The 13366-nt window shown below is 46.1% G+C and overlaps 2 protein-coding genes across 6 annotated transcripts in view; one reads left to right on the top strand and one right to left on the bottom strand.

Annotated features, from left to right (window-relative positions):
• ZFYVE9 (zinc finger FYVE-type containing 9) overlaps positions 1-5064 on the top strand; it is a 117996-nt gene extending 112932 nt beyond the window's left edge. For 2 of the 4 annotated variants that reach the window (XM_070368061.1, XM_070368060.1), the window contains 2 exons: positions 2899-3075; positions 4579-5064. In XM_070368061.1, the coding sequence (XP_070224162.1) occupies positions 2899-3075; positions 4579-4740 (339 nt within the window). In that variant the 3' untranslated portion in view covers positions 4741-5064. The remainder of the gene's footprint in view (positions 1-2898; positions 3076-4578) is intronic. The other 2 variants (XM_005894736.2, XM_070368059.1) reach the window with 1 other exon arrangement.
• CC2D1B (coiled-coil and C2 domain containing 1B) overlaps positions 4585-13366 on the bottom strand; it is a 21814-nt gene continuing 13032 nt past the window's right edge. The window contains exons 22-25 of one of the 2 annotated variants that reach the window (XM_070368065.1): positions 13107-13206; positions 12859-12949; positions 11603-11732; positions 4585-4722 (exon numbers count right to left, since the gene is read on the bottom strand). In XM_070368065.1, coding sequence (XP_070224166.1) covers positions 11604-11732; positions 12859-12949; positions 13107-13206 — 320 coding nt within the window. In that variant the 3' untranslated portion in view covers positions 4585-4722; position 11603. Of the gene's footprint in view, positions 4723-8790; positions 11733-12858; positions 12950-13106; positions 13207-13366 lie in introns of those variants that run through there. The other variant, XM_070368064.1, reaches the window with a different exon arrangement.

Here is a 13366-nt window from a genome sequence, read left to right as displayed (position 1 = left end):
ACAGGTTCTTTACCACTAGCGCCACCTGGGAAGCGCATCAAACAAATCAGAAAGTTTATTTTTTGAGAATAAACAGGTAGGTCCTGGATCTCTTGATTTCTTTTGAAACTCATTTATCAGTTCAGTTCAGTTCAGTTCAGTAGCTCAGTCGTGTCCGACTCTTTGCGACCCCATGAATTGCAGCACACCAGGCCTCCCTGTCCATCACCAACTCCTGGAGTTCACTCAGACTATCGTCCATCGAGTCGGTGATGCCATCCAGCCATCTCATCCTCTGTCGTCCCCTTCTCCTCCTGCCCCCAATCCCTCCCAGCATCAGAGTCTTTTCCAATGAGTCAACTCTTCATATGAGGTGGCCAAAGTACTGGAGTTTCAGCTTTAGCATCATTCTGTCCAAATCTCCTTGCAATCCAAGAGACTCTCAAGAGTCTTCTCCAACACCACAGTTCAAAAGCATCAATTCTTCGGCGCTCAGCTTTCTTCACAGTCCAACTCTTACATCCGTACATGACCACTGGAGAAACCATAGCCTTGACTAGATGGACCTTTGTTGGCAAAATGTCTCTGCTTTTCAATATGCTATCTAGGTTGGTCATAACTTTCCTTCCAAGGAGTAAGCGTCTTTTAATTTCATGGCTGCAATCACCATCTGCAGTGATTTTGGAGCCCCCCAAAATAAAATCATCCATTGTTTCCACTGTTTCCCCATCTATTTGCCATGAAGTGATGGGACCAGATGCCATGATCTTAGTTTTCTGAATGTTGAGCTTTAAGCCAACTTTTTCACTCTCCTCTTTCACTTTCATCAAGACGCTCTTTAGTCCTTCTTACCTTTCTGCAATAAGGGTGGTGTCCTCTACATATCTGAGGTTATTGATATTTCTCCTGGCAATCTTGATTCCAGCTTGTGCTTCCTCCAGCCCACCGTTTCTCATGATGTACTCTACATAGAAGTTAAATAAGCAGGGTGACGATATACAGCCTTGACGTACTCCTTTTCCTATTTGGAACCAGTCTGTTGTTCCATGTCCAGTTCTAACTGTTGCTTCCTGACCTGCATATAGGTTTCTCAAGAGGCAGGTCAGGTGGTCTGGTATCCCCATCTCTTGAAGAATTTTCCACAGTTTATTGTGATCCACACAGTCAAAGGATTTTGCATAGTCAATAAAACAGAAATAGATGTTTTTCTGGAACTCTCTTGCTTTTTCCATGATCCAGCGGATGTTGGCAATTTGGTCTCTGGTTCCTCTGCCTTTTCTAAAACCAGCTTGAACATCTGGAACTTCACGGTTCACATATTGCTGAAGCCTGGCTTGGAGAATTTTGAGCATTACTTTACTAGCGTTAAATGTCTTAATTTTTTTTAACTTAAGAAGTTCTGTGACTTCTGCCTTTTCCATTTTACATACAAGGTAAACGAGCCAAGGGAGGATAAGTGCCTAGTAACCAGGGATCGGGGAGCCTGGTGGGCTGCCGTCTGTGGGGTCGCAGAGTCGGACACGACTGAAGCGACTTAGCAGCAGCAGCAGCAACCCAAGTTTTCTAGCTGGTTCCTGGCAACACAGAGGCTAGAAGTTCTTCAGCTGCTGTTCCAAGTGACATCTTTCATACCAGACTTGGTAATTTTATATGCAGCTGAGTGGTTTTATCTGCTTGCTTTGTAATAACCATCTATTTGACATATCTTGAGTAGTCGAGGTCTGAACATGTGAATGACTTTATTGCTTACAGAGTAGTTTGACCTCTGTTCCCTCTTTTTTGCTCTCAGGGCACTAATGCCCTGAGATAGGGAGATGAGAAATGAGAAATTACATAATGAGAAAACAGTCTGAGAGAGGCCAGGTGACTCTGTGACTTGTCTAATGCTGGTTGCTGGCAGAGCAGGGACCAGAGGTCTCCTGACTCCCACTTAAGAGTTCTGTCTGTCACTTCACACTGCCATTTTCACTAATGCATCGGGCACCAGGCTTCAGAGCTACCCCTTTGCAGATTCTTAATATAAGCTGATGCTTATATTAAGCCATAAGCCAAGTATTGGTATAGAGAAGCACTGTAGATTTACATGTCTATATCTTTTATGTTTTGCTTTTTTAAAAATTTTAAATGTATTTTTTATTTGAAGGATAATTGCTTTACAGAATTGTGTTGGTTTCTGCCAAACATCAACATGAATCAGCCTATGTTTTGCTTTTATATCATTTACACGATAACCAGAGAAGGTAGGTGCTTCCCATTTTACAGAGGCAAATCGGCATTAAGAAGCCAGAGGACTTGCTCATGACCCTCCTCTGTGTGATAGGACTCAGGTCTCAGTTCCAGATCTGCTGTGCTTCCGCCTGCGCCAGCACGGTGTTCAGTTCACAGACAGTGACACAGCTCTGACCTCAGCAGTCGCAGAGCCACGTGGTAGGAAGAGCTCTGTGATGAGAAGCAAAAGACGCAGATTCTCACCTGTGCCCTGAGCAAGTGCCTGCCCTCCTATGAGTGAGCAGTAATATGCAGGTGTTGGGTAATGTGATCTATAAGGACTGTTCTCTTAGATTCTAAGATCATTTCCTTTAGAAAGTTGTCCACATATTAGGGAGTCCTTTTAGAAGTACACAGTGTAAAATGTAAGCCTCTCCCGGTTCTGAACAGAATGTACCATTACGACTGCGGCCGTGGCTTTTAGGGAGATCAGTAAGTGGTAGCTACCACCCTGTGGATGCAGAGACTGTGAGAGGCAGAGGCTGTTTCTTCGATGTGAGATGTCAGTGCCCTGCTTTTCTTGGTGTCCATGTGTCTGGTCTTCCCGCACGTCTCAGGGAGTCAGGGTACGCATACCCATGAGCTGGTGCACTCATTTCTTCCCACAGACCCTGGACACAAGCTTAAAAGTCTCTTTGGTTTGGGGAACAGGTGTTTTTCCTAGAAAATGATGACCAGCACAATTGCCTGAGTGATCCTGCAGATCACAGCCGACTAACGGAGCATGTTGCCAAGGCCTTTTGTCTTGCTCTGTGTCCCCACCTGAAGCTTCTGAAGGAAGATGGAATGACAAAACTGGGACTTCGTGTGACACTTGACTCAGATCAGGTAAGAATCTCAGCCTTTGAAGCAGGTCTTGGGCAGTGTCTGTTTTCTGACACATGAGTTTTCTTCCTGCAACCCAGAGTACAAGTCTCTGCACCTTGGGCCTGACCGGATATAGTCTTTGGCCTTCCCTCTGTTGGTAATACAGCTGGATGTGCTGCTTGGTCTGTCTCTGAACCATGTGAACTCTGGCTTCCTCGCCTGAATGTCTTGCAGGGACCGACCTTTTTGGTGTGGGGTAAGAAGTGTGAGGACCTGCCGCCCCTGTGTGAATGACGTAGGGGCCACCCTGCCTCCTTTAGAGAGCAGGTCCCAGGCTGTCCCGTCTCCTGTTGTTTTCTTGGTCCAACTACAGCAGGCTTCCGCTGGTCTCTGCAGTTCCACTTCTTGTGTTTTTTACTGCCGACATTGCCATGCTAGTTCTGGATGTGACTTGAACCATTTCCCCAGTAGTTTTCCTGTCAGTGCGGCTCTCCTGTGGCCGGACTTCCCTCCCTGTCTTACTTATTAACCTTTTTGTGCGCTCTGTGTAGTCACAGTCCAGTCTGAGTGCAGCCTGCCCTCACTTCCTTGTCCCAGTGCCTCTTTCATATGGCCAAACACTCTCATCTCTCTACATTTCTTTTGGATTTTTATTGTTTTGGGGCGGCATGTGGGATCTTAGTTCCCTGGCCAGGGATCGACCTGGGGTTCTTTGCATTTGCAGTGCAGATCTGTAGCCACTGGACAGCCAGGGAAGTCGCTCTTTTGGATTTTAGATCCCTGTGACATGCCCCAGTGCTCCTGCTTTGATGCAGTTATGTTATTATCAGGGAAAATGTGAAAGGTCGTATGTTTAGCTCCATTTCTTGACTAGTCATCAATCAACAGATAGTTATTTTCTACTTACGGTCTTGCCCAATGCTTTACTAAGCATGTCAGGGTAATACAAATGAGTATTACAGTCCTTTCCCAAATGGTACTGATAATCTGACTGGAGAGAGAATTACTTCACATAAAATAAGACCATCACTTTTTTTCTACTAAATATCTGGGGCCCTTGAGGGCAGGAGCCCTGTTTACATTCATGCTTGAATTCTTGTGTTTGTAGGTGTTTAAAAAATGGTATATGGAGAAATGGACGGAAGGACAGGTATTCAGTTCCTGCTGTGTTAGGGAGTTTACCCAGTATATTTCTCATTTAACTTCCACACCCAAAGGTTTATGTACTGTTGCTGACATTCCACACCTCTCTGTGCCCCAGCCTCCCTTCCTGGGAAACTTGAGACCACAGCAGGTTAATGGTCTTGCCCAACATCTCACAGCTACCAGGTGCTAGGGGCAGGATGAACATATGATAGGACGATACGTGACAGTTCTAAGGAAGAGAAGTTTGTGTTTACTGCCAGCGTCTAGCCCCTGGCCAGAAAGGACATCTCCTTTCCTGCTCAGCCTCCTTGGCCCTCAGCCTTCTGGAGAGATCTTCTCTGTCCAGTAACCTGTCATCCCCTTCTTTCCACGGTGTAGGTTGGCTATCAAGCAGGGAGCAATGGCCAGCCCCTTCCCTCGCAGTACATGAACGATCTGGACAGCGCTCTGGTGCCGGTGATCCATGGAGGGGCCTGCCAGCTCAGTGAGGGCCCCATCGTCATGGAACTCATCTTTTATATTCTGGAAAACATCGCGTAGACAGAGAGGACTTCATTGTTTTCTGTTCAGACCTGTTGCAACAGCAGTCATACCCAAATCATTTGCACTTTAGAACTGGAAAATTAAGCTTTTGTTAACACTATTAATGGGGGGTGGGGTGGGAGTTGGGGTTTGGGGGACAGGGGTGGGAAGGGGTGGTGGAGGGACAGATGTTCCATAATTCTAAGTCTTCTATGCATTGTCCACCAAGAAGATCTGGGCAGCTTCTGTTACTGCACAACAGTTATGCTATCCTTGCAGCTAATCCCCTTCTGTTACTGTTTAGACAAGAATTCTGCTCCTCTGTTTTAAGACTTACTTTTGGTCTTGTGCTCAGAAATGCTCAAATGGGTACAGCCATCACCAAGGGTGGGTGGGAGGGCAGAAGGGAAATAAAAAATGAAGCATCAGTCTTGAACTCTTTATACAGAATTGATGTAAAAAGGACAGTTTCACACTGATCTTGTCCCAGATACATTACAGCAACCTCACGAAGTCACATTTAGGTATTTTTCCCCCTAGATTATTCATGAAGTGAATCAAAGACCCAAAGGATTCTCTTCTATCCAAAGACGGGCGACTTGGTATAAATGAGGTCACTTGAATAGTAAAGCCAAGTTCAGGTTCTCTCAAGACCTGCCAGACTGAATGACAGACACCAAACTGGACCTTTCTGTGAAAGCTGACAGGTTATACCCAAGACGTTTCTAGTTAGAGTACACACTAGAGGCATTTTATTTATTTTTGGCGTCCCCACATGGCTTACAGGATCTTAGTTTCCTGACCAGGAACTGAATCCTGTGGCCTCGGCAGTGCAAGTGCCAGGTCCCTCCTAACCACTGGACCACCAGGGGGCTCTCCACATTGGAGGTATTTTTAAAAATACTTTATTGAGAAATAATTTAAACTTCCAGGAAAGTGGCAAGTTACACACACACACACACAAAAAACACCTATGTATGCTTTACCCAGATTCACCTGTTATTTACAGATTAACTTGTTGGCTTTATCAGTGTTCCTTTCTCTCTCCATAAAAAACTGAGGCACTTAAGAAGTACATTGCACACATCAAAGTCCTTCACCCCTAAGTACGTTAATGCTGACTTCCTACAAATAAGGGTATCCTCATCACCACAGGACAGGCTCCACTTCAGGTTGACACTTTAACCCAGTGTCTGTCCAGTAACGTCCCTCACAGCGTCCAGTGAAGCTTCCAGCCTAGATCAGACATGGTAAGTTTCTGTCATGACTCACCTTTTTTTTTTATGTCATTGATATTTTTGGTGAATATAGGTTCCTCCAACTCATTTAACATAAAATGTCCCATTTTTAATTTGGTTGGTATTTCCTCAGAATTAGATGAATTATGCATTCTTGGCCAGAATCCTACCCAAGTGATGTTGTGTCCTTCTTGGGACATCACATCGTGGGTCGCTTAGGGATATGTCCTTCTGCCCCTCATTGATGATAAATTTTTACCTGGTCAGGGTGTTGTCTGGTTTCTCCACTGGATATTCCCCTCTTGGAACAAGTAACTGGTTTGTATAGAGATACTCTGATCATGTGGAGATCTTACTCATTGAAATGTCCCCTTAGATTTAGCATTCTGATGTTTCTTGCCTGAATAGATCTTTTACTATGATGGCTACAAGACTGTTCAGTTCCAGCACTTGTTTATCAGTTGCACTTGATTTACCTGTAAGCAACACTCTTCTTTATATATATATATGTGTGTGTGTGTGTGTGTATATATATATATATATGAAAGTTTAATGGTGGTATAGAATCCTCCTGCAATGCGGGAGACCTGGGTTTGATCCCTGGGTTGGGAAGATCCCCTGGAGAAGGGAAAAGCTACCCACTCCAGTATTCTGGCCTGGAGAATTCCATGCACTATACAGTCCATGGGGTTGCAAAGAGTCAGACATGACTGAGTGACTCTCACTTCACTTTCACTTTAATGCCCCTATCTAATTTGTGTGTGTGTGGCTGGGGGAGAGGGGTGTGGCCGGGGGAGAGGGGTGTGGCCTCGGGAGTGCTGCACTGCACAGCATGTGGGATCTTAGTTCCCCAACCAGGGATTTGAAATCGCATCTCCTGCATTGGAAGTATGGAGTCTTAACCCCTGGACTGCCAAGAAAGTTCCCAAAGCCCTTCTTTCTTATTTATTCATTTAATTAACTTTCATTATGGACTTGGGATTACTCTCTGAATGGTTCTAATTCATTATTTAGGTGAGGTCCCACATCCTTGTAACATGCTCCTGTTTCTTAACACTTCCTTTTCTGGCCTAACAAGATGCCCCAGCGCCATCTTGTGCTTACCCTGTCCCAGCCTTGGAATCAGCTGGGTGGTTTTTTTTTTGTGGAAGTGGTATTAGAAGCCAAGATTTGGTTTTACCTATGACATATGTGATGCATTCTGATCATTTTCTCCTTAACTAAAAATTTATTTTAGTCAGACCAAATAGATTTCACAACCCAGTTTGAAAAACACTGCTGTAAGGCAGCTCACTTCCTTGTCACTGGCATCGTCTAAAACCCCAGGCCAAGCGGGAGGCTGGTCCCTCTGCAGTGAAAGCACAGCTCCAAGAATCTCTGAGAAGGTAGTGCAGGCCTGAGGCAGTGACAGGCTGCTCCCCAGTGGCTGGAGCCAGGCCTAGTACTTGGCAGTTACAGGCTGTGGAACTCCCTTTAGATTAGCAGCTGTTTTCTGAGGCCCAAAGGTGTCTGTTGTTTTTGTTTAGTCGCTCAGTTCTGTCCAACTCTCGTGACCCCATGGACTATAGCCCGCCAGACTCCTCTATCCATGGGATTCTCCAGGCAGGAATACTCGAAGAGTGCCATGCCCTCCTCCAGGGGATCTTCCTGATCCAGGGTTGAACCTGCATTGGACTCTCTACTGCTGAGCCACTGGGGAAGCCCAGGGTTTATCCCTCTTCTGTTGGGGCAGAGGGGAAAATTCACACTCTACATCTGCCTCTTCATAGGCTTCACTGATGGTGGCTACAGAGGGCTGGGATTGTAACCTTTCCCATAGACAGGGAGCTTCCAAAGAAAGAACGGGTGCCCACTGAACACCAGCTTGTGAGGACCAAGCCCTGGACTGTCACCCCCTAAAGCTGACAGGCGCAGGATGCACTTGTTAACAGGCGTAGTAGGAACTTGGGGTCCAACATCCAGCTTGGTCTAAACTGGAGCTTCTACAGGGGCTGGCTCTCTTGGTTCTGTCCTATAGGCATGACCTTTCTTCCTTCTCAGCTAAACAGACCTTGCAGTTGTACACGTTTCTTCCAGATCAGTGCAAACCTTTATATTCTAAGAACAGACTCTGGCCTTGCAGAGTTGGGTCCATTCTCAATTGCATAAAATGTCCTTTATATTTAAAGAAATCATCTTGTGGAATTGGACATAAGATAGCCAAGGCTAGTTTACTGTTTTCCCTTGTTTCACTTTTGTTTTTGTACACTGTATGCTGTATAGAACTGGAAACATCATGTTTCTAAATAAGGCAGATTCTTCTATAATGTAAACTCAGATTGAGATATAGAGATCCTATAATGAGGAACAGAACTGCCATTCTGATAATACATTTTAAAAAAATTACCAAATTCTCACCAAATGCTAGGCAATGTAGTTTCTCCAGTTTTTTTAAATCAACATGTATCTGAGCACCTACTGGACTCTTGTTGGTCAGTCGCTCGGTCATGTCTGACTCTGCAAGGCCATGAACTGCAGCATGTCAAGCTCCCCTGTCCTCTAGTATCTCCTGGAATTTGCTCAAATTCATGTCCATTGAGTCAGTGACACTGTTTAACTATCTACTCCTCTGTCACCACCTTCTCCTCCTGCCCTCAATCTTTCCCAGCATCGGGGTCTTTTCCAATGAATCATCTCTTCACGTCAGGTGGCCAAAGTATTGGAGCTTCAGCATCAGTCCTTCCAGTAAATATTCAAAGTTCCTTTCCTTTACAGTTGGTCTCTAGGGCTATAGATAAACTGAACTTTGCCCTGTGTAAGTTCCCATCTAGTGTCTTCCCTCATCTACACTGGTTCCTGACTGCTGGTGAGCTCCTAATTTCCAACTAAATTTTCTTCTATCACAACTAGTCATTTGGGGAATAATTTATGCATTTAATGCACTTCAGACAGTAAGAAATCTGCTGAACACTGTTTCTAGAAAAAGTCTGTGATAGTTGTTTGTTTTAATAATAATGCTGAAATAATTTTAATGATGACGGTAATGGGACTTGGAGGACTATAACGTAGCCAGAAGGGAAAAGGAGCATAAGAATGAGGATGTCCATTTTAGAGCTTGGGAAGCTGAGGCTGAGAGAAGGGAAGAATCCATCTGTGATGGAACTGAACCAGATGCGAGCTCCCTGGCGCTGCCTTCTGCTAGCCTCAGCCCCACAGTTTCATCTTCAAAGCAGCTGCCTCAAGGGGTAAAAGAGTGTTTAAAAACTGCCCACAAATATTTGGAAAACAAGCACTCAAAAACTGGGAAGCAACAATGTAGGTTTCAGAATAGAACCGTGAGAAAGGAAAGTAATAAAATGCAAACTAGTTTGCCCTTTAATTGTGAGCAAGACTTCCTGATTCTAAGATAAATTCCTTCCTATTGTATTCAGAAGAAAGTATGTCCTATACAATTGAAAAGAAATTTTAAAATTTAAAAATCATTTGGGTTGTGGCTGGTTCCCAACTGCCCACAAGTCACTAATCTGCACTGCTGAATTGCTGAATTTGGATAAATCTTAGCACAAGATGAGGCTGGGCAGGCTCCTCCCATGCCAGTGACCCCTGCATGCCTGGGCTACAACAAAGGCCTTTTAAGAACCTCAGTCTGTAAGTCCAGTGGGCGGCTTCGCCTTGCCTCTCTCAGCCTGGAGGTTCTGGTTTCCAAAAAGCAAAAGGCAGTGAAGCAGAATGAAACTGAACAGGCTATGATGGGAAATCTTTGAACCACAGAGAAAAACTTGTTATCCAATTTCTAACAGACAACTGAGTTTAGACATTCCTGGTACTGGTCGGAAACTTCAAGCACTTCTTAGCACTTACAAACCCTGAGAGGAAGACTAGGTTGAGTCAGGAACCTGCTTCGGCTTCCCTCTCTGCTCTAGGCCACCTTATGAGGGCTGACAGCCCTCCTTTTCATTCTAGATGGCTGCTCATATGACACACAGATACAACTGCATTTAAGTGTTAAGTCTCACATCTATGGAATTTTTAGTAAGTTAAGATCAGCCTTAAGATTAACTAGACGCTTTCTAGTGCTCAGAAGTTATCTGCTGTCCCTGTTGTTACACTATAAGCTCTGCTCTTAAGGGCAGGGAAGTGTGGTCCAGCTGCATCCCAGAAAAAGACGCACACACAAAAGCTCAATCCCAAACTTGTATGTTTGCAGGACTACAATCATCAGTAAGTTGAATGTATCTGCTTCATGTAGAGCCTTAAAATACTATCTTCAGGAATGCTTTGTTAATGTTTCAAAGAGAGGGGGGTAAAGATGGGGTGTTAAAGTTTATTTCTAAGAGATGTAGACTACTGCAGTTTTGAACATTAAATCTACTGCAAATATTGATATAAATCCCTCCTTGATCTCCATCTGTTCACAAAAATAAATCCAAAGAATTTCTTGGGAAGAAATTTAGGGATTTCCCTAGGTGATTAGATGAAGAGGCAAGGCTTCTCCTGCCCTGTCTCTGAAGAGGAAGCCATAGCTGCAGTTTCTGTCAGTTAACAAATGTTACTGCCACTCTGGCTTTTAAAAAGTGACAGGGGTGGGGGCCGGGGGCGGGCAGTGACATGGAGGAGCAGGGCTTTTGTTTAAGACTTTGATGGTTATTTTGTGAGAACGTAAATCCCCTACAATGAATTAGACCTAGTTTCTTAAATAAAATCAGTTACAGTTTACTTATTTATATATATATATATATAAATTTTTTTCTTTCTTCCTCAGTTAACAGTCTTTCAGCCTCAGGTACATGGACCTAACTCAAGATAACCTTACTCTCACTTCCCACCACACAGTCCTGAACAAAACTCCACCAAGAGCACTGGGAAGCAGGGAGGCTGCAGCAGCAGCTGTCAGGAGACGAGGCACAGGCAGGGCTGGGGTCAACTGAGTTGTGTGGGCCAGGCGGCTGCTGACCACCTGCAGTCACAGAACCCCGCCCCACCCTGTGGGGGAGGGGGGTCCAGATCACACTCGAGCTTTCCTATCCCTTACAGTTTTATCTTTTAAAGGCACGTCTAGAAATGGTGCAATTGGGGGCTGGGGCAAGTTGCAAACAGTTGATTCGCAGGGGTTAAGGGGTTGGTTACAAGGCTCCATGGCAGAGCAGCGAGGCTGTCCTTGCCCTACTCAGAGAGGGAGGGGGAAATCCTGGAATCCAGCCTGCTTTGGTAGAGGCCTGGGGAGAGGCCAGCAACAGGAAAGACCAGAGCCGTGGTCAGTAATGCACGTGCTTAACAGGTCTCTGGTGCTTGTGTAGCAGCGTCTCCTTTATGTACACAGACTTCTGTAGCCAGCAAAGCCCAGGGGAAAAAGCTGGAGGAGAGTCGCTGGCCTGACTCCACTCCACCGTTGACCCTCTGTTGCACAAAGCACAGGAAGTCTAAACTGCAGTGAGTGTACAAGTAGATTTTCGGAAGGGATTCCTGACAACAGACCTGGGGGGGTTAACTTCCTTCCCCAGTTCTACTGAAGATCATGAACCAGCCTGAGCCCAACCCAACAGTTTTGCCTCTTGGTCTTCCTCACAGATGAGAAATTCCTGGGTTTTCTCCTTAGATACGAGTACCGGAAGGGTTCCCATGGGGCTCAGGCAGAAGTTCTAAGGGCCCAGAGAGCTGCCCACCTCACAGGCCCCTGGGCTCCAGGACCAGCCAGTTCTCGGTGACCATCTGCACATCTTGGCCACTCAAAGGCTCCCGCAGCCTCACCTTCACCTCCAGCTTGCCCCCAGTGGGCTTCCTTCCATCCAGCACCTGTGAGGACCGCGGAGAGGGAGATGGTAACTGAGAGGTGGGGTGGGGGCAGGCAGCTCCCTGGGCTCACAAGGTGAGAGAGGAGCTCAAGTATCCTGCATGTCAACAGAAGAGTCTCCATTGCAGGACAACCCCAACCTCCTGCTGTTTGGGTTCTGTGGTTTTAGGTAAGTCTCAGAAAATACATCAGTCCAAATAAGCACCAGTGCTCTGAAGTGGAGGTGAGAAATCTAGAGCTGTGCTTATTCAGTTTCCCCCACAGTCCCCTGGCAACTCCTACATGGCAACTCCCAGAAGAAATGCTCTGGCTTTAAGGCACAGCCTGAGAGCCACTGAGCCCAAACCCTTGGTTCACAGATGGCTTGAGGGCTACAGTCACACGGTCCACTGTGCAGCAAGGTCAGGACACGCCTGCCTTTTCACCCACGGTGCTGCTTCCTCCTGTGCAGGAGAAGAGGCAGCTGGAGAAAGCAGTGTCTCAGGCTCTGAAGTCTGACCAACCTCACTGGGGCTGATACAAAGCAGGCCCCATATAAGAACAACTCTCCAAGCAGGCAGAGGCAATGCAGCAGGAAAAGCCTCAGCCTATGAAGGCACCAGCCAACGTCTGGGCCCAGCTCTGCCAGAGACCCTTCTCTGTGGATCTTAGTTGCTATCGTCAGGGGCACATCCCTCTGAAATTCAGTGAGTTCAGGGCAGCTTAAGGAGTTGTCTGGGGGTGATTCCTAAGCAGACTAGCTGTGTTCTGGTAGGTCCCTCCTTGGAAATACCTTATCAACTTTATGTCCAGAGTTTTTTCTGCTTCATCATGTTGCCACAACTGACTCAACCAAAACCTGCTCCCAGATACCTAGGAATTTGTGTGTGCCACACTGACAGCCACGACCAGGCCCCTCAAGGGAGCATGAACAGCTCAGAGTATTATGGAAAGAATATAGCTACTTCCTTTCTGACACAATGAACTTTTCTCAGACCCTCTGTATTTCATCATTTGTGAAATGGGAATAGCACATACTCTACAGCACACTTAGGGATATTTTTACAGGCATCAAAAACCTACGACAGGGACTGATACTCAGAGAATGCTGCCCTTTGCTGGCCAAGTCCTCCGGTTTGCCCATCTTACCTCCACAATCTCTCTGATCTCACACTCATTCTCCAGCCGCTCCAGTTTCAGGTGGGCTGTGCCAACCAGCTTGTCACTTCTGAAGAAGGATCTGGAAAGCCAAGAGTCAGCAGAGGACTGGACTGGGCAAGGACAGCAGAAATGAGCTGGCTAAAACCAGCACAAGAAAACTGAAGCGGGGGCAGCGGCACCAAGAGAAGCCAATCCTTCCTCCCAGCCCCTTGGCCGTGTGAGCAATGGGCCCTCACCCTTTGTGGAAGATTTCAAACTTGATTCCTTTGTTTTGAATCACTCTCCTGAAGCCCCGGTGGTTTCGGTTGATATTTAGTTTGAAGAGTTGATCAAATTCTGCAAGAGGAAAAGAAGAAGGAGGGACTTGGCTCACAGGGATCTCCTGACCACGTGGAAACTGGCCCACTTGCCTCCACTCCGTCTTTCTGCCTGCAATTCACAGCCACTGCCACCAGAGGGAGGTAGAGCATCCAAATCCTGGCTTTGAAGTTCACCT

Source organism: Bos mutus, chromosome 3 (assembly GCF_027580195.1).
Source record: "Bos mutus isolate GX-2022 chromosome 3, NWIPB_WYAK_1.1, whole genome shotgun sequence".
Classification (NCBI taxonomy): domain Eukaryota; kingdom Metazoa; phylum Chordata; class Mammalia; order Artiodactyla; family Bovidae; genus Bos; species Bos mutus.
This window is presented reverse-complemented; position numbering and strand designations above follow the sequence as displayed.